The 25,764-nt window shown below is 36.2% G+C and overlaps 5 protein-coding genes across 6 annotated transcripts; 2 read left to right on the top strand and 3 right to left on the bottom strand.

Moving 5' to 3' along the window:
• Nucleotides 1-4,016: 4,016 nt before the first annotated feature.
• LOC107773466 (chlorophyll a-b binding protein 16, chloroplastic-like) lies at nt 4,017-5,053 on the bottom strand. Its single transcript, XM_016592879.2, has one exon. The coding sequence runs from the start codon at nt 4,979-4,981 to the stop codon at nt 4,181-4,183; it is 801 nt and encodes a 266-aa protein (XP_016448365.2). The 5' UTR covers nt 4,982-5,053; the 3' UTR covers nt 4,017-4,180.
• A 1,817-nt stretch (nt 5,054-6,870) lies between these two features.
• Nucleotides 6,871-7,982, top strand: LOC107773465 (chlorophyll a-b binding protein 40, chloroplastic-like). Its single transcript, XM_016592877.2, has one exon. It carries the CDS (start codon nt 7,001-7,003, stop codon nt 7,802-7,804), a length of 804 nt encoding a protein of 267 aa, XP_016448363.2. The 5' UTR covers nt 6,871-7,000; the 3' UTR covers nt 7,805-7,982.
• A 1,664-nt stretch (nt 7,983-9,646) lies between these two features.
• On the bottom strand, nt 9,647-10,771 carry LOC107773232 (chlorophyll a-b binding protein 40, chloroplastic). The gene has a single exon (XM_016592676.2). The coding sequence runs from the start codon at nt 10,636-10,638 to the stop codon at nt 9,835-9,837; it is 804 nt and encodes a 267-aa protein (XP_016448162.1). The 5' UTR covers nt 10,639-10,771; the 3' UTR covers nt 9,647-9,834.
• Nucleotides 10,772-12,655: 1,884 nt separating this feature from the next.
• LOC107764358 (chlorophyll a-b binding protein 16, chloroplastic-like) lies at nt 12,656-13,685 on the top strand. The gene has a single exon (XM_016582911.2). The coding sequence runs from the start codon at nt 12,785-12,787 to the stop codon at nt 13,583-13,585; it is 801 nt and encodes a 266-aa protein (XP_016438397.1). The 5' UTR covers nt 12,656-12,784; the 3' UTR covers nt 13,586-13,685.
• A 1,607-nt stretch (nt 13,686-15,292) lies between these two features.
• On the bottom strand, nt 15,293-22,243 carry LOC107761901 (histone-lysine N-methyltransferase, H3 lysine-9 specific SUVH1). Of its 2 annotated transcripts, XM_075229883.1 has the most exons (4): nt 22,096-22,243; nt 21,760-21,806; nt 19,285-21,440; nt 15,293-15,560 (listed from the first exon to the last, which is right to left on the bottom strand). In XM_075229883.1, exon 3 carries the CDS (start codon nt 21,376-21,378, stop codon nt 19,420-19,422), a length of 1,959 nt encoding a protein of 652 aa, XP_075085984.1. In that variant the 5' UTR covers nt 21,379-21,440; nt 21,760-21,806; nt 22,096-22,243; the 3' UTR covers nt 15,293-15,560; nt 19,285-19,419. The 2 variants fall into 2 exon arrangements, with proteins under 2 accessions (XP_075085984.1, XP_075085985.1); XM_075229884.1 differs by lacking the exon at nt 21,760-21,806 and having other exon boundaries at nt 22,096-22,211.
• Between the last annotated feature and the right edge of the window lie 3,521 nt (nt 22,244-25,764).

The following is a 25,764-nucleotide window of genomic DNA, read 5'->3' as shown; positions in this document are numbered from 1 at the left end:
CTGAAAATGAAATAATAATAATAATAATAATAATAGTAATAATAAATTTTAAAAAAAACAATAATAATAATAATAATAATAATAATAATAATAATAATAATAATAATAATAATAATAATAATAATAGTAATAATAATAATAATAATAATAATAATAATAATAACTAATAATAATAATAATAATAATAATAATAATAATAATAATAATAATAATAATAATAATAATAATAATAATAATAATAATAATAATAATAATAATAATAATAATAATAATAATAATAATAATAACAGGAATAGAGGTAAGACAGGTAAATCATATCAATAATTGAAGTCAATCCAGCAAACATAACCAATTATTTCATTTATCATTCTGTTGCGGCGTGCAACTCGTTCCCCCAATATAATCCTTCAATTAAATTCCGTTGTAGCGTGCAATCTCCAACAATATAAACTTAAAATATAATCTGTTGCAGCGTGCAACCCGATCCCTCAATATATTCATTTTCATTTCTGCTGCGGCGTGCAACCCGCTCCAACAATATAATTAAACAACTCTTAAATGTAATAAAAATACTCTAATAAACACCACATTCAATAAGAAATTATCATGCACCAAATCATACAATAATTATAATTTATTCAGGAAACAAGTAATGATAAGTAGCAGTTAATTGTGGAAATCAGGGAGAAAATAGGTAATTTAATATTTAATATGCTAAATGTCAAGTAGCAATTAAGAAACATAAGTCAAATAAGCATGTAGCAATTATGACATGAATTCAAGACTTAATATTTGGCAAGAAATATGAGAGAAATAATTAATATAATAATTAACTCATGATAAAGAAAATAATTTATGATTTCCAGATAAATATGCAAACAATCAATTTGACGACGTATAGGCACTCGTCACCTTGCCTATACATCGTTACACATGAAATTCACGTAACAAATAATTCAAGGGTTCTATTCCCTCAAATCAAGGTTAATCACGACACTTATTTTGTTCCGCAATTTCAAATGATCACTCGACCACAGTTTTTCCTTTCGAATTATTCTCCAAACTAATCAAACCTAGCAAATTATTTACCAACAATTCAATTTGAGCTTTAGAAATTATTCACAATTCGAAAGAGACTTAATTTAAGTCATTTTCGGAAAAGTCAACCAAAATTCAATGCGGGACCCACTTTTCGGAACCCGATGAAAAATCACAAAATCCTAACACCCATTCCGATACGAATTCAACAATACAAAAATTATCGAATTTCGACATCGAATTTCCCTTCGAATCCTAAAATTATAGTTTATGAAGTTTCTATAGTTTTCCCCAAATTTTCCTCTCAAAATGCTAATTGAATGATGAAAACAGTGATATATTCATGTATAATAACCAAATCCGAGTTAGAATCACTTACCCCGATAAATTTCTTGAAAAACTCATGAAAAATCGCCACAAGCCGAGCTCTCTAGGTCTAAAAATAAAAAATGAGATGAAACCCTCGTTTATATGATACCACATCTGATCTCCAAATGTGCTGACCGCACATGTTTTTGTGCGATCCGCACATCTCACGTTCTGCGGCCGCAATCCAAATTGTGCGGCCGCACTTCAGCAGCTCTACACTATCAGAATTCAGTAAATTGATCATAACTTTCTCTACAAATATCCAAATTGATTAATGGTATATCTTTATGGAAACTAGACTCAAAGGGCTATAACTTTTCATTTTGAATCATCTCCAAATTCCTTGTAAATTAAAAGATATAAGCTTCCGAAGTCGGACCATCGAACCTGCAGAATCTCCTTTCTGCGGCCGCAAGAGGAATTCTGCGGACCGTACAATTTCAACTACGATCCGCACAATTACCACTGCCTCCGCACTTTGGGAGTTTGCGGCTGCACATCCGCAATCCAAAATGTGCCTTCCGCAATTCAACTGTTCCTAAACATCATCAGAGTGCCCGAAATGCCCAAACTCGTTCAAAACTCACCCCGAAACTCACATAAGCCACTCGGGGACCCCGTTCAAATATATCAACCAGTCCCGTAACATAACGCGAACCTACTCGAGGTCTCAAATTACGTCAAACAACATCCAAACTATAATTCTCACCTCGATTCTGACTTATGAGTTTATGAAATTTTCAATTCTATAACTCACGCCGAAACATGTCAATTCAAATCCGGAATAATCTCAAATTTTGCAGGTAAGTCCCAAATGACATAACGTAGCTATTCCAACTCTCGAAATCTCAATCCAAGTCTGATATCGATAAAGTCAAATTCACGGTCAAACTTTGAAAATCTTTAGCCTTTAGATTTCTAGTTTCCGTTAAATAGCGGTAATTTGAGTTAGGGACCTCTGAATTTGATTACGGGCATACGCTCAAGTCCCAAATCATGATACGGACCTACAAAAACTGTCAAAATACTGATCCGGGTTCGTTTGCTCAAAATGTTGACCGAAGTCAACTTAGTTGCGTTTTAAAGCTCTATTTCACATTTTAATCAATTTTTCACATAAAAATTTTTCGGAAAAATTTATGGACTGCGCACGCAAGGCGAGGAATACTGAAATGTGCTATTTTAGATTTTAGAATACAAAAATAATTATTAAATTTAAAGATGACCTATAGGGTCATCACAAGTATATATTAATTTCATAAATTATTTTTACACACTCTGATTAGCCTTATATTTTGTAGGTCCTTTGGAAACGGCCTAGTGACCAATACTCAATGGTTCTCCATGACTTTCAAGTTCATTTATGGCGTTTTAAGGCCATGCAATACGAATTAATGATTATATCAACTTTTTCGTGTGTATTTGTACATGTTGGTTTCGAAGAATTTTTTTGACGGACTCTAATAGGCCTGAAATTTTGCAGCTTCCATAGGAAAAGGCCTAGTGATCAATATTCATAACTTTGCCATGAATTTCGAGTTCATTTTATGGTGTTTCGAGGTCATGCAACACAAATTTAGGATTATATCCACATTTTTCGTGTGTATTAGCACATATTATTTTGTAAAAAAATAATTGACAGACTGTGATTGGCCTAAAATTTCGTAGGTCCATGGAAAACTGCCTAGTGACCAATATTAATTGCTTCGCCATGACTTTTGAGTTTATTTTTTGGTGTTTCAGGGGTTATGAAACACAAATTTATGACTATATCCACTTTTTTGTGTGTATTAATATATTATTTTTGTAAAAAAATAAATTATTGACTCCGATTTACCTGAAATTTCGAAGGTCCATAGGAAACGTGTTAGTGACAGATGCTCAAAGCAATTGGTTATGACTTTCAAGTTTATTTTATGGTGTTTTGAGGTCATGCAACACGAATTTAGGATTATACGCATTTTTCCGTATGCATTAGGACATGCAGATTTTGTAGAATTCATTTAGCGGACTTTGATTGGCCTAAAATTTCTTAAATCCATAACAAATAACCTAGTGACCAATACTCATTGTATCACCACGAATTTCGAGTTCATTTTGTACTGTTTACATCTTTGAATAATATTCCTAGGTCCATAGAAGATTCGTAGGATTTGTATCTTTATTTCTTTTATCAGATAGAACTTCAGTGTATATTTATTTGTACTGTTTACATCTTTGAATAATATATCGCTTTCATCAGATACAACTTCCTTGGGTTTCTGGTGACAATTACCCTTCATTTTGCTTTGCATCTTTGAATTTTTCAATTTGATACAGTGGAAGTTGGTAGGGGTTGCATTGTTGGGGCAAAACCGACTAATCTAAAACTGAACTCTAAAAAATCAAACTAAACTGAGTTTATTTAGTTTGAATTTAGATTGTACTAATACGAACATAACTCGTCTTATTGAAAAAAAGAGAGGAAGAAACTATATAATACCCTTTTTCTTGCACAGGTTATGTAAACGTTCTTTGAACATTTTTTTATTCTGTATTTTCACAGCCATTTGAAACACTTTGAAATCATAAAGTAGTACAACATTAGATTGGAAGTGCAAGAAAGAATATGAAAAAATTCACATGTTCTTCATTAATCCCAACCAATTTACACCACATAACAATCTCTTTAATGAACCTAGAACGCCAAAAAAAAAAACTCTGACCCTTCTTTGGGTCATCACTCACAACTATCCCACACTACTTGAGGATTAGAGATCAATTTTTGTTAAACTCACTTTCCAGGGACAAAGTTAGTAGCGTAGGCCCAAGCATTGTTGTTAACTGGGTCTGCAAGGTGATCGGCAAGGTTCTCCAATGGACCCTTTCCGGTGACGATAGCCTGAACAAAGAACCCAAACATGGAGAACATAGCAAGTCTACCATTCTTGATCTCCTTTACCTTGAGCTCAGCAAAAGCCTCTGGATCTTCAGCAAGACCCAATGGGTCGAAACTACCACCAGGGTAAAGTGGGTCAACAACCTCACCGAGAGGCCCACCAGCAACACGGTAACCCTCAACAGCTCCCATCAACACAACTTGACAAGCCCAGATGGCCAAGATACTTTGTGCATGGACCAAACTTGGGTTGCCTAAGTAATCAAGTCCACTCTCGCTAAAAATCTGCGATCCAGCCTTGAACCATACAGCCTCGCCAAACTTAACACCGTTACGAGCCAAGAGTTCGGGAAAGACACAACCAAGAGCTCCGAGCATGGCCCATCTGCAGTGGATCACCTCCAACTCACGGTTCTTGGCAAAAGTTTCTGGATCAGCTGAAAGTCCAGCAGTATCCCACCCATAGTCACCAGGAAACTCACCAGTCAAGTAACTTGGGGACTCACCTGAGAACGGACCCAAGTATTTGACACGGTCAGGACCATACCATGGGCTGCCAGAAGAGACAGGCTTGGCCTTGGTAACAGTCTTCCTCATGGTAACTTTCCCATTTCCAATGATTTCAGAGGAAGATGGTGAGAGTCTTACTGCCTTTCCGGCAAAAGAAGAGGAGAGGGCCATTGTAGAAGCAGCCATTTTAGAGTAGAATTGGTAAGTCTTAAAAGCACCTACTGCACAAAAAGAAGAGTTGATTTGAGGCTTGGAGTTTCATGGTCTTTGCACTAAGTGTATATAAAGGATTCTACAGACCCAAAGACCCTATCCTTGAATATCAATATCTACTTATTGATTGGTGGATGATAAGTTGTAACCTTTTGTATTCTTGTCCATTTGGCAAAAAAATCTACACAATTAAACATGACTAAATATTTAGATACATTATGTTTAAAAAATCTAACCCAATGAAGATTTCCTTGCTTATAGCCAATGGAGATTTGCCACGTTTGATTGTGGATTATTGCAGTATAGTATCCCTTGACTAGAGCATAAGATTAACTCATGGCCATGCATTGTTCACACACTTCTGTATATTTGGCTGACTTGTAAAATAGGACCAGTTGTATGAGTGGCAAATTGACAATAAGACCAAACCTTTGAACGTTTGATACTACAAGTACAACATCTTGATCATGTATATGCAATAAATTTTTAATATTTGAAATGAAGCTTTTGGTTAGGGTTCATGGAGAGGTTATGATCACCCATTGCCGGCTCAAAGGCTAGGTAAGTAAGGCATATGGCTTAGACCCCCAATTTTGAGAGGCCTCGATTTTAAAAGAAATAAGTTATGTGTTAATTTTTTTCTTTAAAAAGTTCGAACATTTTATAGTAAAAATTTGTCATTATGGAGTTAATGTGACTGTTGAGGGTTGGAAAAATCCTCTAGGGTAAAGTAAACAAATATTTGTAATTTTTTTAAACTTGATGTAACATTCATTTTGCTTTTTTTACATTCTGACCATTAAAACCTATAAGTATTATTTTAAAATTTTGAGATTGCTAAATGATGAGAATTTGAAGGGAAAATAAAATATTGTATTAACTTTTAATGATCCTTAAAGCATAATAGCTACTCTAATATTGATGGCTTATACTTATATTTTGAAATAAAAGTGTTAAAATACTTAATTGCATAAAAAGATTTGATTCTTTTGCAAATGCCTAACAATTGCCACAACGAAAATAAATTTTTCAAAATAAAAATACCTAAGATCAACAACGTTTCAAGAGTGATTAAATCGGTTAGCTATATTATCAATTGAAAAATAATTACTAAAAAAATTGATTATAAAAAATTTGGGCATCTAATTGTAGTTATGCTTTTGGCCCCCATTATGTCTGGTCGCTCCTGTGATCACCTATAAGCAGAGGCAGAAGTGGCGCACTAGTTATGTGTTCATCCGAACAGTGGCTAAGCCCTCTTAGTCTAAGGTGTTCGCCGAAAAATTATATTGTGTAGTTAGGCCAAAAAAAATAATTTTATATATATAGTATACGCTGAATCTCCTTAGCTTTTTCATATGTTTATTTCTTTTTATTTTCACACCCCTTAATGAAATTTCTGGCTCTGCCACTGCATCTGAGCAATCTAATAATTTTGGCTCAAACTCTGTACATATGTTAACAAATTCACCAAGTACAAATAATAGATTGTAAAATCGAATAGGTTGTTGAATTTCAAACTCGAACCCATAATATTCCGATATTGGATCCGCCTCTACCTAAAAAAAATGTCTAAATTTAATTTGCGTGAGAAAACATATCTATTGGCTCTTCGTGGTGATGCATTTAACTAAAGGAGATTTGGTGGTGGCTTTAAAGATTTACAAAAATGTCGACATTAAATTCAGAAAACTTATAAGTTTCACTTTTCCTGAATATATCTTCTAGAAAAATCATACTGCGAGCTTTCAAGACAATTTGCAATCGTCAAAGCCACATATTTTGGTTGGACCCCAGTAGTAAATATCTTGGAAGAACAAATGGTAATGGAATCTTGAAACCCAATGAAATTGTAGATAGAGATATCATAAGATAAGAACTCTTTCACTCACTTCCTATATAAATATTTAAGCCCAACGGACTACATCACCACAGCTAACATCTCTATTACTTCAGCCATAATAAAAAACACTTACTTCTCCTTGCTAAACAATGGCTGCTTCTACAATGGCTCTCTCTTCCCCTTCTTTTGCCGGAAAGGCGGTGAAGCTCTCACCATCTTCCTCTGAAATCACTGGAAATGGAAAAGTCACCATGAGGAAGACTGCTAGCAAGGCCAAGCCGGTCTCTTCTGGAAGCCCATGGTACGGTCCTGACCGTGTCAAATACTTGGGCCCATTCTCTGGTGAGTCTCCAAGCTATTTGACCGGTGAGTTCCCCGGTGACTATGGATGGGACACTGCTGGACTTTCAGCTGATCCAGAAACTTTTGCCAAGAACCGTGAGTTGGAGGTGATCCACTGCAGATGGGCCATGCTAGGAGCTCTTGGTTGTGTCTTCCCCGAGCTCTTGGCACGTAATGGTGTCAAGTTCGGTGAGGCTGTATGGTTCAAGGCTGGATCCCAAATTTTCAGTGAGGGTGGACTTGACTACTTGGGTAACCCAAGTTTGGTCCATGCACAAAGCATATTGGCCATTTGGGCTTGCCAAGTTGTATTGATGGGAGCCGTTGAGGGTTACCGTGTTGCTGGTGGACCTCTCGGTGAAGTTGTTGACCCACTTTACCCCGGTGGAAGTTTCGACCCATTGGGCCTTGCTGAAGATCCAGAGGCTTTTGCTGAGCTCAAGGTAAAGGAGATCAAGAATGGTAGACTTGCTATGTTCTCCATGTTTGGATTCTTTGTTCAGGCTATCGTTACCGGAAAGGGTCCATTGGAGAACCTTGCCGATCACCTCGCAGACCCAGTTAACAACAATGCTTGGTCCTACGCTACAAACTTTGTCCCCGGAAAGTGATTTAACAAAAGTTGATCTCTAATCTTCAAGTAGTGTCTGATATGTAGCTTGTGAGTGATGAACCCAAAGAAGGGTCAGAGTTTATTTTTAGCATTCTGGGTTATGGGTTCATTAAAGAGATTGTAATGTGGTGTAAATTGGTTTGGATTAATTAATGACGAACATGTGAATCTTTTCATATTCTTTCTTGCACTTCCAATCTTTAACGTTAATCACTTGTCTCCGGCTGTGGTAGGACTTAACTTATAACTAACTAGATGGGATTTACATTGCTTTCCCTTGAAAAAACATAGAGAGTTATATCTGAATTAATTTGCACACATCATGATATTTCAATCTAAATTCAACCCAAATAAGCTTTGTTTGGTTTGATTTTCTAGAGTTGTTTTGGATTAGTCGGTTTTGCCCAAACTATGCCCATCTTGACCAATTTTCATTGCATTTGATTGAAAAATTCTAGCAAAGCAAGAATGCAAGAGTTATCTTCACCAAAAACCCAAGGTGAACTTTTTTGGATCTTGCAGATTTACTAATAAAGAGGTGGGTGGGAGTGGGACAGCGCAAGAAAATAACAATCTTACCCGATATGCAGAGTGCAGCAGGAGATTGAAGCGGGGGAAGCCGAATAATTTCCATCCATATGTTGTCTACGTTTATTAGAATTGAAATTCATAACATAAAAAAAATTCTGTTTTTCTTTCAAACTTTTTGAATATTAAGGAGCTAAAACCATTCAAATACCCTCTTTCGCCATGCAGAAACTAAACCAATAATTAGATTTGATTGCGTAGTGTATATCATTATGTACACTGTAACAAATAGACAAACTTCTTACTATATTAATATGAACTAAAACTCAATTACAGATTGGGATAACAATTCAACACTCAAACTACTGAATTACAATGAAAAATATTGGAATGTAAAAGTAGTTTAAGGATTAGAGATAAGAAAGGGAGATGAGAAGGTTAGACTCAGAGAAAGGGGTTGAGAGTAACAGACGTTTTTCTTCAACACTACGCATATCTCCAGAATAACCGACCAATCCCTTTTTTAATAGAAGCGTCTTTGCGTCAAATACTCAACCCGGATCACAAATTAATCTGGCTCTATTACTTGTTCTCGGCCCAAAAGCTCTCCTCAGCCCAACCATTTATCCAGCAAAGAGGAATATACTCTGGACTGGATAGTAGCAAGGAGAGATTAATGCACATATTGATCAAAAAAAGAAGGTAGGTACAGCTAAGCCATGAACAGTTAACCATACTATAAAAATTGGTTAGGACTACTGAAAAATGGTCCTATGGCAACAGTTATTTAAGCAATGGTTCACAAACCGTTGGCATAGACTAGATACCATAGCGTTTACAACTGTTACAATAGCATTTAGGAGATATCAGCACACTTTAGCAATAAAACCGTTGCAATTGTGATAGAACCGTAGATTGAAAAATGGAGAAAAGGGGACCGTGTTAACAACAAGATCTTTTGAAAAAGAAAACTTCCACAATTTTTTCTTAAAATTCAGAAAAAGAAAAATGTCCATAGGTCACTGCACAAACTCTCTTCTTAAAAATTTGAGTTAATTTTATATCCATATGTATATTTTCTTTTACAAAATTTTCAACTCTTAAAGTCGATTCTTTTTGTCTAACTTAAAAATATCATAAGATCGCAATTTCATGTGCTGGGAAAAATTGGTGAAATAAAGAATGGATCTTGTACGGTTAAATGTTCTCTTAACATTGTTCGATTATGTGTTTTGACTATTTTCACTGCCATTTTAAGGCATTAAACACTTTGAGATAATGAAGCTTTAGACTAAAGATTGGAAGTGCAAGATTAAACTTTAAAAGCTTCACATGTTCTTCATTAATCCAAACCAATTTACATCACATACCAATTCCTTTACTGAACCCATAGCTCAAAATGCAAGAAAAAAAAAGACTGAAAACTTCTTTGGGTTCATCACTCACAAGCTACATACTATCTCACACTACTTGAAAATTAGAGATCAACTTTTGTTAAATTCACTTTCCGGGAACAAAGTTTGTGGCATAGGCCCAGGCATTGTTGTTAACTGGGTCTGCAAGGTGGTCGGCAAGGTTCTCCAATGGACCCTTTCCAGTGACGATAGCCTGAACAAAGAATCCAAACATGGAAAACATAGCAAGTCTACCATTCTTGATCTCCTTTACCTTGAGCTCAGCAAAAGCCTCTGGGTCTTCAGCAAGTCCCAATGGGTCGAAACTGCCACCAGGGTAAAGTGGGTCAACAACTTCACCGAGAGGTCCACCAGCAACACGGTAACCCTCAACTGCTCCCATCAACACAACTTGGCAAGCCCAAATGGCCAAGATGCTTTGTGCGTGGACCAAACTTGGGTTGCCCAAATAGTCAAGTCCACCCTCGCTAAAAATTTGAGATCCAGCCTTGAACCATACAGCCTCGCCAAACTTGACACCGTTACGTGCCAAGAGCTCAGGGAAGACACAACCAAGAGCTCCAAGCATGGCCCATCTGCAGTGGATCACCTCCAACTCACGATTCTTGGCAAAAGTTTCTGGATCAGCTGAAAGTCCAGCAGTGTCCCACCCGTAGTCACCAGGGAACTCACCAGTCAAGTAGCTTGGGGACTCACCAGAGAATGGGCCCAAGTACTTGACACGGTCAGGACCATACCATGGGCTACCAGAAGAGACAGTCTTGGCCTTGCTAGCAGTCTTCCTCATGGTAACTTTCCCATTTCCGGTGATTTCAGAGGAAGACGGTGAGAGTTTCACTGCCTTTCCGGCAAAAGAAGGGGAAGAAAGAGCCATTGTAGAAGCAGCCATGGTTTAAAAAGGAGAAAGAAGTGTTTTTTTTATGGCTGAAGTAATAGAGAAGTTAGCTGTGGTCATGTAGTCTGTTGGGCTAAAATATTTAAATAGGGAGTGAGGGAAAGAGTTCTTATCTTATAATATCTCTATCTACAATTTCATTGGATTTCAAGATTTCACTAGCATTAGTTCTTGTCGACTTGGCATTTTGTAATCCATCAATTTTCCAAGACTTTTAGTACTGTGGTCCAACCAAAATATGTGGTCTTAAATTGCAAACTGTCATATAAGCTTGCAGTAGGATTTTTCTGAAGTTTGAAAAATAAATTCAGGAAAAATGAAACTTATAAATTTTCTGATTTTAATCTCTAAAATTTGCTGCAACTCTGTAAGCCACAACTAAAATAATACATGAACTTAGATTTTGTGATAATGAAGGATGCATGACCAGTAATGTTTTAATCATATATAAAGGATTTTAGCCAAAGTTAATGAATTCAGGTGAACCCGTAACTAGTTTGTTGTATTCGCCTCTGCTGATAGGTGATTATAACCTCCTCAAAAGCAATTTCTACTCCATTTCACCTATAAAATAATCAGAAAACTTAAGTTATATACATCAGTAAATAAATTTTACACCATAAGATAAAAATTGCTTTCGCTAACGGTTAAGGGTGGCATGTGGGCCGGGGCCGGTTCTAAGTGGGCTTTACGGGCCCGATCCTAAGTAGGCCCAGTCCTAAGTGGGCCGGTCCTAAGTGGTCCCGGGTTTCGCAGGCTTCTTGTTGTAATCGGCCCTGGATTGGGACCACGAACTAACGGTCCCGGGTTAAGTGGGCCGGTCCCGGGCCTAAGTGGGCCCAACGAATACTTTCTATTTTTTAAAAATAATTTATAGAAGTTAGAGAAAAAAAATGAAAATAAAAATATTTAAGGCAATTCCTTGTAAATTATATTATAGAATTGTGACCTAAATTTTTTAATTCAAATTTAAAGATAAAAATATTGTAAAGAGATATTCAAAGCAATGTGTATATATATATATATATATATATATATATATATATATATATATATATATATATATATATATATATATACTAAGTGTATAGTATATAAGCTATATTCGATATATATCTTAAGATGTATATATAGTATTATAGTATAGTATAGTATATCTTAACATGTATATATAGCTATAAAAAGTATGGGGTTAAAACAAAGTTGGGAAAGGTTATTTTATAAATTGCCAACGGCTATTTTAGCAGGTAAAACGGCCATATTTTAAATGCCATAACGGCTATAATGTGGCAGATTTATTTTTTAAAAAAACTAACCGTTGGGCCCGAATAGGCCTTTTTAGGACCGCTTGAACCGGCCCACTTCCCAGCCGGTCCCGGTCTCGCGGGCCTCGCCTATGGGACCGGCCCACTACCCAGCCCACCTCCCCACGGTCCCGATCCTATTCGGTTAGAACCGTTTAGGCCCACCGCCCATTTGGGCTTGCGGTCCTGGGCCGGACCTGAACCTAACCGGCCCACATGCCATCCTTACTAACGGTAATATAACTTAGAAGTTATTGTATACGTATGATCGAGCTGTTGGACTTGTAGTATCAAACTTTCAATGACGCATCAAAATTAATTATGGTAGCTTCGCTGTTGGGACACTTGTACATGCATTAACTTGATTTCAATTTCTTTTTTAAAAATATTTGTCTATTGTCAATTTACCACTCGTACTTGAAGTGGGCCTATTTGACAGGTCAGCTAAATACAGAAGTGTATGAACAATGCGTGGCCAGGAGTAACTCTTATGCTAAAGACAAGTGGATATTATATTGCAATAATCCACAATCAGACGTGGCAAATTTGGATTGGCTATAAGAGAGCAAATCTTCATTGGATAGATTTTTTAAACATAAAAAGTATCTAAAAAAATCTTGTCATGTTTAACGGTGCTGAACTTTGCCAAATGGACAAGAATGCAAAAGGTTAAAAATTGCAATCCACCAATTGAAAAGTAGATATAGATACTCAAGGATAAGGGTCTTTGGGCCTGTAAAGCCATTTATATACACTTAGTGCAAAGCCCATGAAACTCAAGCCTCAAATCAACTCTTTCTTTTTGTGCATTCAAGAGTTATCATTTTACTCCTACAATGGCTGCTTCTACCACAGCTCTTTCTTCTCCTTTTGCCGGAAAGGCGGTAAAACTCTCACCATCTTCCTCTGAAGTTACTGGAAATGGGAAAGTTACTATGAGGAAGACTGCTAGCAAGGCCAAGCCTGTCTCTTCTGGTAGCCCATGGTATGGTCCTGACCGTGTCAAGTACTTGGGCCCATTCTCTGGTGAGTCTCCAAGCTACTTGACTGGTGAGTTTCCTGGTGATTACGGGTGGGACACTGCTGGACTTTCAGCTGATCCAGAAACATTCGCCAAGAACCGTGAGTTGGAGGTGATCCACTGCAGATGGGCCATGCTTGGAGCTCTTGGTTGTGTCTTCCCCGAACTCTTGGCACGTAATGGTGTCAAGTTCGGTGAAGCTGTATGGTTCAAGGCTGGATCCCAAATTTTTAGCGAGGGTGGACTTGACTACTTGGGCAACCCAAGTTTGGTCCACGCACAAAGCATCTTGGCCATTTGGGCTTGCCAAGTTGTGTTGATGGGAGCTGTCGAGGGTTACCGTGTTGCTGGTGGACCTCTCGGTGAGGTTGTTGACCCACTTTACCCCGGTGGCAGCTTCGACCCATTGGGCCTTGCTGAAGATCCAGAGGCTTTCGCTGAGCTCAAGGTAAAGGAAATCAAGAATGGTAGACTTGCTATGTTCTCCATGTTTGGATTCTTTGTTCAGGCTATCGTCACCGGAAAGGGTCCATTGGAGAACCTTGCTGACCACCTTGCTGACCCGGTTAACAACAACGCCTGGTCTTATGCCACTAACTTTGTTCCCGGAAAGTGAAGATCTTAAATACGAGTCTCTTCTGATTGTTTGATAACCCTGTAAAGTTAGCTATTGTATATTACTGGAGATTATCTATGAATTTTTATTTGGTCTCCAATAATTGTGTAGTTCCATGTTGTTTATGTCAACATTTTGCAAGAGTACTATCAGGTTGTATATGTCTCTTCATAATGTTTATTTTGTGGCCTCTGCTAGGTTAAAATTATACAAGTGCCTGCCTATATTCTGATGTTTATTTTGTGATATCCACAGAAGAAACAGTGTGATGTTTGAGCAAGAAATAGGGGTGGGCGTTCGACCGTTGGAATTGAATATGAGAATTTCTGTTTGAATTGAATCTGTTTTCAGATGGAAGAAATGACAATCCCAATAAATTCGGATTGGATTGGATTTTTTAAGTTCGATTTTGGATTAATCGGTTTGGATATTATGGATTTTCAGTATAAGTTGAGATATTTCTACTTTTTACAAAAAATAAATATCCAAATGAAGTACTCATGTTAAATTGCATGAAAAGTTCCTCATTCTTGCCACAATCATCCAAATAAATTATTCAAGTAATGAAATTATTATCAAAAAAATACAACAAAAACATTAATACGGCTGATAAGAAGTAGCAATAGTAAAATCATGTCTAAATAAAACATATTCTAACAGTAACTCAGTAATTAATATTGAATATATGAGATAATATCTAATGGGAAGGGTACTGAACTTATTATTATTGGCATATGGATAAGGGACTAAATATAAAGTATAAAAAATTTGTATTTTCGGATATCCAAAAATCCAAAGTACCAAATCCAATATCCGATCCGAAATCTTAAAAATTAAATCCAAAATCCAAAAATTTTAAAAATTAAAACAAAAATCCAATCCGTAAATCCAAACCAAAAATCCAAAAAATTCAAATTTCGGTTTGGATCCCGCCCCTAGCAAGAAAGGACCAAATAAAAATGCTGATGGCTCATAACTCGCACTCTTGAACACGTTGAATTTTCTGGCTTAATACATGTAGCTTCATACAACTTTGTAATAATGGTGATTGGACTTGCGTTTGTTTGTAAATAACTGAATAGCTCCTTAAATTTTTCTCTTGTAATAACTATTCATCATCCATGGCAAAGGATGCAGGAAGCATTAGACATACAGCCATTTTCAAAGTTTAAATGGCTAATACCAACTCGAGCTGTAAATTTTTCAGTAGAAAATGTGAGGTGAACTGCAAATTTTCAATTTAAGCATAAAAGAGCAGCCCGATCCACTAAGCCGGGAGCCGGGAAGGCCGGACCATAAGAATCTATAGTACGCAACCTTACTCTACATTTCTACAAGAGACAGTTTGAAGATCACATGGCAGCAACTTCCACCGGTTACACCAAGGCTCCCCTTCAAATTTTCAATTTAAGCATAATGCAGAAATTAGCAGTAGCTCTAGTAGAGCTAGAGCTACCATATCATTTTGTGAAATGTAAAAGAGAAAGAGGCTTCTCGGTAGCTCATGCAATCAAGAATATATACATACCCTTCTCTCTTTTTTCTTTAAATGAGAAAATAACTACATATAGTAAGCTAGCTTTGTACCTCAACAGTCTAAGCCATAATAAGGCATGGAACTTCTTCTCCGTTACCCCCTTTGATTCAGAATCTTAATAATATCAAACAAGTTAAAGAGGAAGGGGGGGGGGGGGGGGAACGAGATCAAACAAAATAACTACGTCTTAGTAGAGAATTTCACAGGGAAATAGTTCAACTAGGGAAATTATGATGAGCAAAGACCTATGCCTCATCAACAAGCTGACTAGAAATTGCAAACATAAAGTTTGACACATCAAAGCTACAAAAAGTTACAAAACTTTAGCAAGCTGATAAGATACAACTACAAACACCAAGGACTTCGCTCCCTGTGATGCGATAAATCTACAGTTTCGACGCCATCCATTCGCATTTTTGATCTTCAACCTATGATCATCTGACAAGAGGGAAAACCAGCACACTTAGCATTGTCCACCATATATTTTTTTTATGGATGCAGGAAGAACACAAAAAGATTTATCGAAAGGTAGAAGAGACATGAAGGAAGCAAAGGAAAAAGGAAATGAAAACACAAAAAAAATCAGATATACTCGAGTGAGAATACAGTTGATTCATAAGGTATCTAATTCCAAAACCACTCTGGATCGGCTACCATATGAGACAAACGCAAGAAAATGGAGAAATGCAAGCCAAATTGATCATGAGCACGACACATCTTCCCCTTGTCACCAAATACTAATATGGTAAATAAAATTCGACAAATAAATGCTTTACCACTAACATTTTTGTCATAGGGTGGGTAATAAAATGATATCTACAACATTCAATTAACATTTTTGTCATAGGGTGGGTAATAAAATGATATCTACAACATGCTCGGTAGGGGTGTTAAAAATAGTAGGACTAAGAATTTTACCGAAGCTTGCAGTGTGCTTTACTGAGCATCCATGTGAAAAGAATATATATATACACACACACATATATATACATATGTATAATTTTTTCCTTGTGACAGCTAAGAAGATGAAATGTTGTTCCCACGTTACTTAAAATGATAATAAAACATGCTCAGTAGCAGGACTATTGCAGTGTGCTTTAGTGAGCATCCATGTGAATAGAAAATGTCATCACACCAAAAATTGCATTTAGAATGAAACCAAACTTCTCTACTGTATAGATTAACACATCAATTAACCTCAACTCCGCCCCAGTAATCTATCTCTCAACACATACCTACAACAGCAACAGCAAGAAAACTAATGAGTAATGACCATTTCGTTTTAGAAAATCCGAAAATAACCAATTCATAACTGTCCATGTTTTCAGTAAGAACTTTAACAGACACTGTAGTTTCTAACACGGCTACAGTACACTTAATTTTTGGCTCTAAAATATCAAGTTACCTGAAAATATGAAAGAAACTCGGTAGGACAATTAGATGATGTTAAGGAACAGGAAACCTTCAGCAGAAATACATAAAGGAGGAACACCAATTGTTGAGGTATGAAAAAACACAAATAAAAGACATCCAGAATTCCAGAATCAGTAAGTATTCCGTTTACAAGTAAAACTCCTCAAACTCATCCTCACCCCACCTACCCCCCCCCCCCCGAGAGAGAGAGAGAGAGAGAGAGGGAGAGAGGGAGAGAGAGAGAGAGAGAGAGAGAGAGAGAGAGAGAGAGAGAGAGAAGGTGTCCTAAGGACACAAAGGATGACAAATGAACACCTCTATTGCTTCAGTGAATCTTTAGCAAAGGGACACTTGATATCATCAGTTTCCTCCACCTCTTTTTGAAAACACAAAATTTGTTAAGATTTGATCAGATCAAGAATTTTCTGTGAGGGAGTTGGTTCACGACGTTTTACAAATTAATATCTACACAACTTCCAACCAAGTTCCAAAACTCAAATTCCTCAGATTTATACCAGAAATCCATTTAAAATCACATTTTTACAACAAATGTAATGTTATCCACTCCTCTTTCAAAGAATATACATTCCATTTGTCCCATTTTGTGTGCCACAGTTTGATTTGAGGTCAAACTCTCTAAAACATTGTAATATACTTTGACAACCTGATCACTACAATTATTAGAGCAGTTTTCAATGGTTCATGTTCCCTTTTCCTAATCTGAATGAGTTTATGTTAGCTCCCACTCAAAATTAACAATTTTAACATTAAAAGAATAAACTGTGACATTGTATGACAGTAGTATATCTATATATATAAACATATAAAAGTCAACTAACTTCTTACACCAGACAATCAAATTGGTCACATGAAATGTGATGAAACGAGTATAATTGAAATCAAGAAAGAGAAAAGGAGAGGGGAAAGCATAACTGAACAGGGAAGGAAATACGGAGCTTATGTTACATGGATAAAGTATTTGATAAGGGGAGGGATCTCGAGGTCGGAGTCGTCATTCCTATTATTTTAGGATTCACCAATATGTATATATGTACGATTAGGGGCGCTGGGATAGTGCAAATAAATGTGCACGTAAGATACATATGACAGTTAATTAGAAGTATTGAAAAGTAAATTTCTTTTGATTAACAATGTTGCTTGAATTTACTATTTTAAGTTATTCCAGTGGTGTTCAATAAACCTTATTTGTATAAGATAAGTCATCCAAGGGTAGCCCAACTTATTTTATAATAAGTGTCTTTTAACTTTTAAGTAGCTCAACTTATTTATTCTTCTTGGGCTAGTTTAAAACTAAACAATAACCCTGTTTTTTGGTAAAAATAAGAGATTTTTACTTATCTATATCATATTATAAACTTATTTACCCCTTACAGAGGTTATAACTTAATTAGATTAGCATATACAATTTACCATTTATATACAAAATTTTATAAAGTACCATTAGAAAGGTATCTCCACCTTCGCCTTCCTTGTGGACTGCAAACTTCTCTGACCATTAAAAAGCACCATACTCTTATTATTCCAACTCAAATCAAAGCAACTATCCTCAAAGCAAAACAAAGATCAAACCTTTTTTTATCCAAATGTTAAAAACTAAATTAATTGTACTGTATAAGCAGAGAAGTTAGAACATTGCAATTAATTCCGTGCAATCCACTTTCTGTTTTCAAATTGTAAGTTGGTTTAATTCCAGGATGCTAGCTTAATATCTCAAAGTAGATTTCTTTTAGTTTATTGAAATCAATAAATTAAATAGTATTAATGAGACGTGAGTAGATTGAATTGGGAACCTTGTTAATCCATTAAAAACTCTATTGATAGCCATTAAAATACTTTGAAATTTTGAATTCGAAAATCAAAATTTGTGAAATTGATATTTGTTTGGAATGGGTGTTGTTACAAATGATCGGGAATATTCTTTGGAGTTTATATCTCAATTTTGAGAGAATTGGACGAGGATTCGAGGTTGTTTTGGTAAGAATTTCAGATTGAAACTCGAAGAATGAGACTTAAACAAGTTGTATATATTTTGTATTTCGGGTGTAGAAACGACATACAAAATATATACAACTAACATTATTATATATAAGTTGTATATAAATTGTACGTAAATTGTAGTTTTTTACTGGATTCTGTACAAAAAAATTGTATTTATGTTGTAGATATATTGTAAATTTTGACCAAATTTGTATATATTTTGTAAAAAAACGTTAGTTACTTTCCGTAAATAGGAAAACTTAGACAAAACCAGATAAATAAGTTTAAAATCTCGTATATATACGAAAAAGTCCCCAAAAATAAACTGTGTTTGTACCAAAACTTATTTGTAGCCCAAATAAAATCGTGCACTTATTAAAAATTGTGTTCAGCCCATTATTTCAAACACATCTGCAACTTACAAAAATTAAAAACTTAAATTAAAAAGAAATGGCTTGCGCCTCTACCCTAGCATGTGCCTCTTTTCATTTTGAAGGCAGTCTTCGGATTAAAATCCAGCGTAGTCATAATATGTGAAGATAGCCAGCAACTTTAACTATTAACCAATTGACTTAAGAGTTTCACATGACTTCAAATATTCACCAATTTACTTAAACTACGTTCACATGACTTTAAATATTGACCAATTTACTTTATCTATGTTTCTCATGATAATCACTACCCATGGGTTAAAAAGGAAAAATGAGCAATCACAATGAGAGTTTTGACTTTTGAACAAAGGAAACCTAACCTGATCCAGTGGACTAGAAAAATCCCTTTGCGTCATCAAACCTTGAAGACTAGTAAAAATAACCTCTACAGTTCAACGAGCCACATAAGCACTTCTTTCTCCTATGATCGGCTTTGTCCATACCATAATCAAAGGTCAACTCTTGCATGGGAGGAATGTGTCTAATGGCGAACAACTATGGTTCATAAAGCGAGAAATATTTCCACCATTCTTGGCACTTATGACCAGGGGAAAAGGGACTTTCCGAGACTCGTCATTATAATCACGCTCGGCTTCCAATGGCGCATATATACGGGTTGCATCAAAAATGTAATTGTCGTCACTGTAATTACCAGCGTCTATGACTTCTCCAGCATATTCACAAATGAAACCACCTCCACGTATAGGATCCCAAGATCTGAGTCCCCAACCTCTATTTTTTGTCTTGAAGACCTCCAAACGAGCTTTAGGACCTCCTTGAGACATTCGATTTCGGCAATTAGGAGGGCATGAACAGGCCGAACCACACTCATGTATCAAGGCTTTGTAACTCAAAAGAACTCCAAGTGAACTATAAGGCAAAAAGCCACCATTACTCTGAATACAAGCGCAATTGGAGTCACCAGGTTGGCACCCGCCAACGCAGTGACAACTCGGAGAGGGTCTAGGCATTACAAAAGGTTTTGAGTACTTCAAACTAGGAATATATGTGAAATAGGCAGGTCCTTTCTCGTCATCTACATCATTAACAAGACAAACTGGTTGACTTTCTGCACCAGACGTCAGGTCCGGTAGGATGACTCCAACACGTGATGCCACGCCATCTTTCCATTGCTGAATTGACTTCCATACTTTAAATGCTTCGGGCTGCCCAGGGACTCTCAGAAGTTTGTACTTGAATACATTGCAGCCCACCTTGTTTTTCTCTGCCCATGATTCCTGAATCTTATAAAGTCCGTCGTAAATATAAATCTTCCCGGTTGGATATGCGACATCCTTAACACCCCTAATTACTCTTACTTCATTGGCTCGATGCACACTCTTTTCCAGAGCAAGGTTTCCCCTCTCAAGTTTCTGATCAAACACTTGCCCGTCTTTCCTCTGGACTCCACCCTGGCCAGTGTAAATTAATACATCGCCATCACCTCCATCATCATCATATCCTCCAGAGGACACTATGCTGACCGCAAGAGGTTCTTCGTCCATTGTTAGTTTGACACTCATATAATCTATCCCAGCCATAGTTGGCGCATGCAATCCCACTAGGCACAATTCCATCCTGAAGAAGAAGATGTCACCAACTTCAATCCCGGGTGCATTTCCAATCCTCTTTGTTTGGTTTGTCCGAACTCCCTTTGTCATCAGCATATTAGAAGCTTTTAGGTCTGGTCTTCTACCAGAACCTGACCCATCCCTCGATTCGTCAATTTGGGTCATCCTTCTTCTGAACAAGTCAAAAACCAACAGTACCCTCCCCACTAGCTCCTTGTCACCATCAGCTTTCTTGACCTGATCGAAGTCAACAAGTTTAAAAGACGTGAGCAACTGAGTCAACAAAGGTTCAACATCCACTTCCAAAGGGGTTGACCCCTCAGCCTGCTGAGCTCTCCGAGGCTTTTTCGGTCTTCCCCTTTTTTTTCCAGTACCGGAATCTTCAACATTATTCACGTGCACACTAAATCCACTGGCAAATTGGTCATTCTGATCCTGTGAATTACTGTAATCATCATCGTCTACAGCCCTCCTGGACCTCCCACTATTTCCATTCGCAGTTGTTGGAGTTCTGAATGAGTTTAAAGGAACGGGAGATATAGGCTGCGCAAAACCAAAAGGGCCGCCCTGATTCGGCACCCCACTTGGAGTTTGTTGACTACTTTCACCTGGCCTTCCCGACTCATTTGGAGCCACAAAGGGGTAAAATGGAGCAACCCCAGGGGGGAACGGACCAGTGGGAGGAACACAGACAAAAGGTGATGGCTGTGGAGTTGAAACAGAAGACATTCCATTTGGGGATGGAAAAACAGGTGCAAGACATCTCAAAGGCTTCACATCCAAAACCCTAGTCTTATCGATGCTCGGAGGATTATTACCCTCAGAACGCAAACCTTGTTCCATTATCAAAATCAACCAACTTTAACTCACATTTACAACTTCAAATCCCCTTTTCAATCATTGACCTACCAACACAAAGCAAGTAATAATTCAGAGAAAGTAGGCATAAAATAATACTCCCTTCATTTCAAAAAGAATGATACATTTCGGATTCCGAGAGTCAAAATTCTTAATTTTGACAGCAAATTCGAACATAGAATCTATAAATTTAAAAAGTACTACAAGTCACAATGATTAACAATTCAAAATATTTAAAAGTCATACAAAAAAATCATGGTCAAAGAACACCACGTTTCAATCTCGAAATCCGAACTACATCAAACAAATTAGGACGGAGAGAGTACTTTGTTAAAAAAAAATTATTCAAAAAAGTTAAAACCTTACCAAATCTCCAAAACTGCAAACTCTTCAAATATATTAAAGAAAATTTCCTGCATCATAAAAAGGAAATTAATCAAAAAAAAATGAGTTAAAACTTTCCAAAATGAAAGCTTAAACTTCAAGGAGAAAACCCTAAATGGAATTAAAACCCAAAAACCAGTAAAAACAACCGAAAAATCAGCAGAAATGAATTCACACATAAAAACACCTAAAAAGAAGCTGACCCTAAGAAATGAAGTCAAAGATTCAAATTCATACTATCAGATTTAAGAAACAAAGTTCACAGGAAAACATAAATAAAAAAGAAATAGAAGCAAATCATCGTACTTTGAGAAATACCTTAAAAATTAGAGAGGACTGAGATTGTAAGGGAGGGGGAGAGATTTGGAATGGGTGAAAAGTAGGGCGTTTTTGGACTTCGCTCTATTAGTACATTCGAGGATTCGAGCTTTTGCGAAAATGAAGAATAAACGAAAGGCAAGTTATATATTTAGCCGGTAAGCTAAAAATAATTTATATTTGCTAGCTAAATATAAAAAATATAAAAAATAACACACACATATATATATATATATATATATATATATATATATATTAATATATCTATAAATAAATATTTTATCGGATATTATTTTTTGGAGCGACCTTAACTGACTGAAGGCAACCAAATAACAGTTCAAGCAATCGATTAAATTAAAAATAATCGATATATATTATGTGTATAATTCATATATAATATGTGTATAACCATGTATAATCTATATATAATGATTAGAAATAGTGAATCCATCTTGCCATTTGTGCAAAGATTCTTGTAAAAATCTACGGTCATTTGAAAAACTTTATTATTATGAGGGGAAAAAAATATTATCAAAATTCCAACTTTTTAGGTTACTAGTTCAATCATATTTTTTGCAAAAATATTAGTATCATATAGTATCCACTTAATACTTCTTATATGATATTGATGCTCTTAGTATATTTCTTTTACTGTCTTTACTAGTGTCAAAACAAGTATTGACTAAATAATTCAACATTAGGGATTAAGCTAATGATCATTTGTTGTAATCTATTGTCATTAATGACCGGTCAAATATTGAAGTGTTACTTATGCATACTAGACTATTTTTAAAATATATTTTATTATTAATTTTATAATATATCATGAGACGGTTCTAAGGTTGACACTGTAGAGCTCAGGCAGTTTATCATTTGCCATCTCAAGCATATGCAAAACCAACGAAGGACCAATGAAGGCTTGAAGCGTGATATTATCATTTGCCATCTCAAAAGAATGATTGCCTAATTTTTGCGAAAAACAAACAGTTGTTTATTAGGATATAACAAGCTTATTATCAGTTATCTTGTAATGTCTCAAATTTGAAGTGAAACAACACCCTTATAAAGGAAGTGTCGGTCGTTAATTCCTGCAACTATTATATAGTCATGTCGCTTAGAATTCAACTTTTGAAATACTCCCAAGTCCCAATACATTTTTCTCAAAATCTTTACTATAATCATTTTTCACTACAATATTATAAACTACCGAAAAAGATCAAAACTACCTTTAAATTATTGGAGTTGGTAAGTAATACCCTCCGTCCAATTATTTTGTAAAATTTACCTTCACCATTTATTTTCCGGCTCAAGACTACCCTTATGACTAATAGCCCTGTTTGGTTTTTTAAAAAAATTTAATTAATTTTCACGTGTCATCGTCCCTTTAACCTAATTTAAAACTTACCTTAATTAAAATAAACCCACCTACATCAAGGACCCATAAACAAAAATACTTTTTCCTAGTCTATCCTTCTCCCTCTTCTATTTCTTTCTCCTCTTTCTTTTCAAAAATATTCCAACATCCAAAACTCTCATACACCCATTTTTTTCCTAAGCAAACAAAACTTTCTCTTATAGTTAATCACCTACCTCTTTGATGTTGGGCATATTTCGATATGTGTTGATGTTACTTTACTCATATTTTAACCGTTTTTTGATGCTATTTGATCCTTAAAATGTCCAACATGGTTTAATTATTGATTTTATGACTAATTGAGTTGTGTGTGATGAATTAGGGTGTTTGGAGTGCAAAAATATGAAGAAAATGTGCTCTAGGTAGAGGAAGCGGGATTGGATGCGTCGCATCCAATCCAGAGAAAAAAATCAGATTTCGTGCACCCTTAGCGGTGAAGTCGGCCCATAGCATCCGCCATAGCATCCGCACCTGGGCAAAGCTGAGTAGGAGGAACAAAGGGTGGATGCGACGCATCCACCATAGCATGCGAAGCTGAGAAGTGGAGGACGAGGTGGATGCGACGCATCCACCCCAGCATCAATCCCTGTAGCCAAGTCGGATTAGGAATAGGAGAACTTTGACCCACGATTTTTGTACGTAATATATAAGCCAAAAATGCCTCTTTTAGGGCATCTAACTACGGGGAAGAGAAAAACAAGCCACAAAAAAGCTGGGGAACCACGGAATTCATCTTGAGTTCTTATTTTTCCTTCTTTTATTGATTATTATGCACTCTTGTGAATTGTTTGATGATTGCATGAACACAAGTGGCTAAGAACCTTATTGTTCTAGGGTCATGGATATACATGAATGTTGATGTTTGAAGTTTAATTTGACAAAGTTGATTTTATCATATTGGGTTATTTATTTAATTCTATTTTTAATTATTTTGCTGAGTAGCTAACAGTGAAATACTATCTACGAATCTAGAGTTGAACTCGAAAGTGGGAACTCTAGATTGCATATAGAATTAAATAGAGCAAAGTCTTAAACCCGGGCATCGGGGAACGGATTTGCAATTGGGATAGACATATACCTAATTGCCTTGCTCGGTTGCAATACAGGAATTGTAAATGCGTGCTTGTTAATCTTAATTCCATAGACATATAGGTATTAAGTTAGCTTGAATAGGCGAGTAAGGGTTCGACAGATTCTTATGAGTAATATCAACCCTGTCAACCAACAATCCAAATAAATCAATTAGTTATTTTAAGCTAAGAATGCAACATGATTGTTAGATAACCCGTGACTCTGGAATATTATCTCCCATTGATTGTTATTTAAAACTATTTAAGTGTTGTGTTGATTTCTAGTATTTCATTACTTGATAGTCTTTAGGTAGTAAATTAGATAATTATCTATTTTATAAGAAATCGCTTGAATCGATGAGCTATTTGAGTTTGAATTAGTCAAAAGTTAATCATAAGTCTTCGTAGGAATGATACTTTATTCACTACTCTATTACTTGACGGCCACGTATACTTGTGTGAGTGTGTTTGGTCTCAACAAGTTTTTGGCGCCGTTGCCGGGGACTTAGAAATTAGCTACTTGACTGAGTTAAGCTTTTATTACTTATTAGTTCAAGTTTTAATTTTTAGTTTGCCTTGTTTGTGTTAACGCAAGATCTTCTCTTGAATGCGGAGGCGTAGAAGTGCAAACAACCTCCTTCTTTTTTATCCAGAGATTGAACGAACACTTCATAGAGTGAGGAGGGAAGTCGAAGCTAGAATGAGAATAGAAAGAGAGTTGGACATCATAGTTCAACCACAGCCAATAGAGATGGCAGGTAATGAGAAGCGTCCGGTGATAGAAGTCGCAAGGCCCAATCTTGCTAATATGACTCAGGCTATCGTAAATCCTGATATCACGGGGCATTTTGAACTCAAACAGTACATGGTACAGCTGATTCAGTCCACAGGGCAATATGTGGGTCTATCTCATGAAGACCCGCAGAGGCACATTCAGAACTTCTTGGAAATTACCGACACTTACAATTATCCGAACGTTTCCAAGGACTATGTCAGGCTGACACTATTTCCCTTTTCATTGTTGGGGGAAGCTAAGGAATGGTTGCAAAATGAGCCTGCGAACTCAATCCACACTTGAGATGATTTAACAAGGAAATTCCTAATCAAGTTTTTCCCTACTAAGAAGACAAAATCGCCGAGGAGCCAAATTCTTGGGTTCCAACAACGGGATGGCGAGACACTCCG

This window comes from Nicotiana tabacum, chromosome 14 (genome assembly GCF_000715075.1).
Source record: "Nicotiana tabacum cultivar K326 chromosome 14, ASM71507v2, whole genome shotgun sequence".
Lineage (NCBI taxonomy): Eukaryota > Viridiplantae > Streptophyta > Magnoliopsida > Solanales > Solanaceae > Nicotiana > Nicotiana tabacum.
Note: the sequence above shows the minus strand (reverse complement) of the source record. Positions and strands in the feature narration are given on the sequence as shown.

What these genes read in the sequence shown, in the direction of transcription:
- LOC107773466 (XM_016592879.2), bottom strand. Translation starts at nt 4,981, where the DNA reads ATGGCTGCTTCTACAATGGCCCTCTCCTCTTCTTTTGCCGGAAAGGCA.
- LOC107773465 (XM_016592877.2), top strand. Translation starts at nt 7,001, where the DNA reads ATGGCTGCTTCTACAATGGCTCTCTCTTCCCCTTCTTTTGCCGGAAAG.
- LOC107773232 (XM_016592676.2), bottom strand. Translation starts at nt 10,638, where the DNA reads ATGGCTGCTTCTACAATGGCTCTTTCTTCCCCTTCTTTTGCCGGAAAG.
- LOC107764358 (XM_016582911.2), top strand. Translation starts at nt 12,785, where the DNA reads ATGGCTGCTTCTACCACAGCTCTTTCTTCTCCTTTTGCCGGAAAGGCG.
- LOC107761901 (XM_075229883.1), bottom strand. Translation starts at nt 21,378, where the DNA reads ATGGAACAAGGTTTGCGTTCTGAGGGTAATAATCCTCCGAGCATCGAT.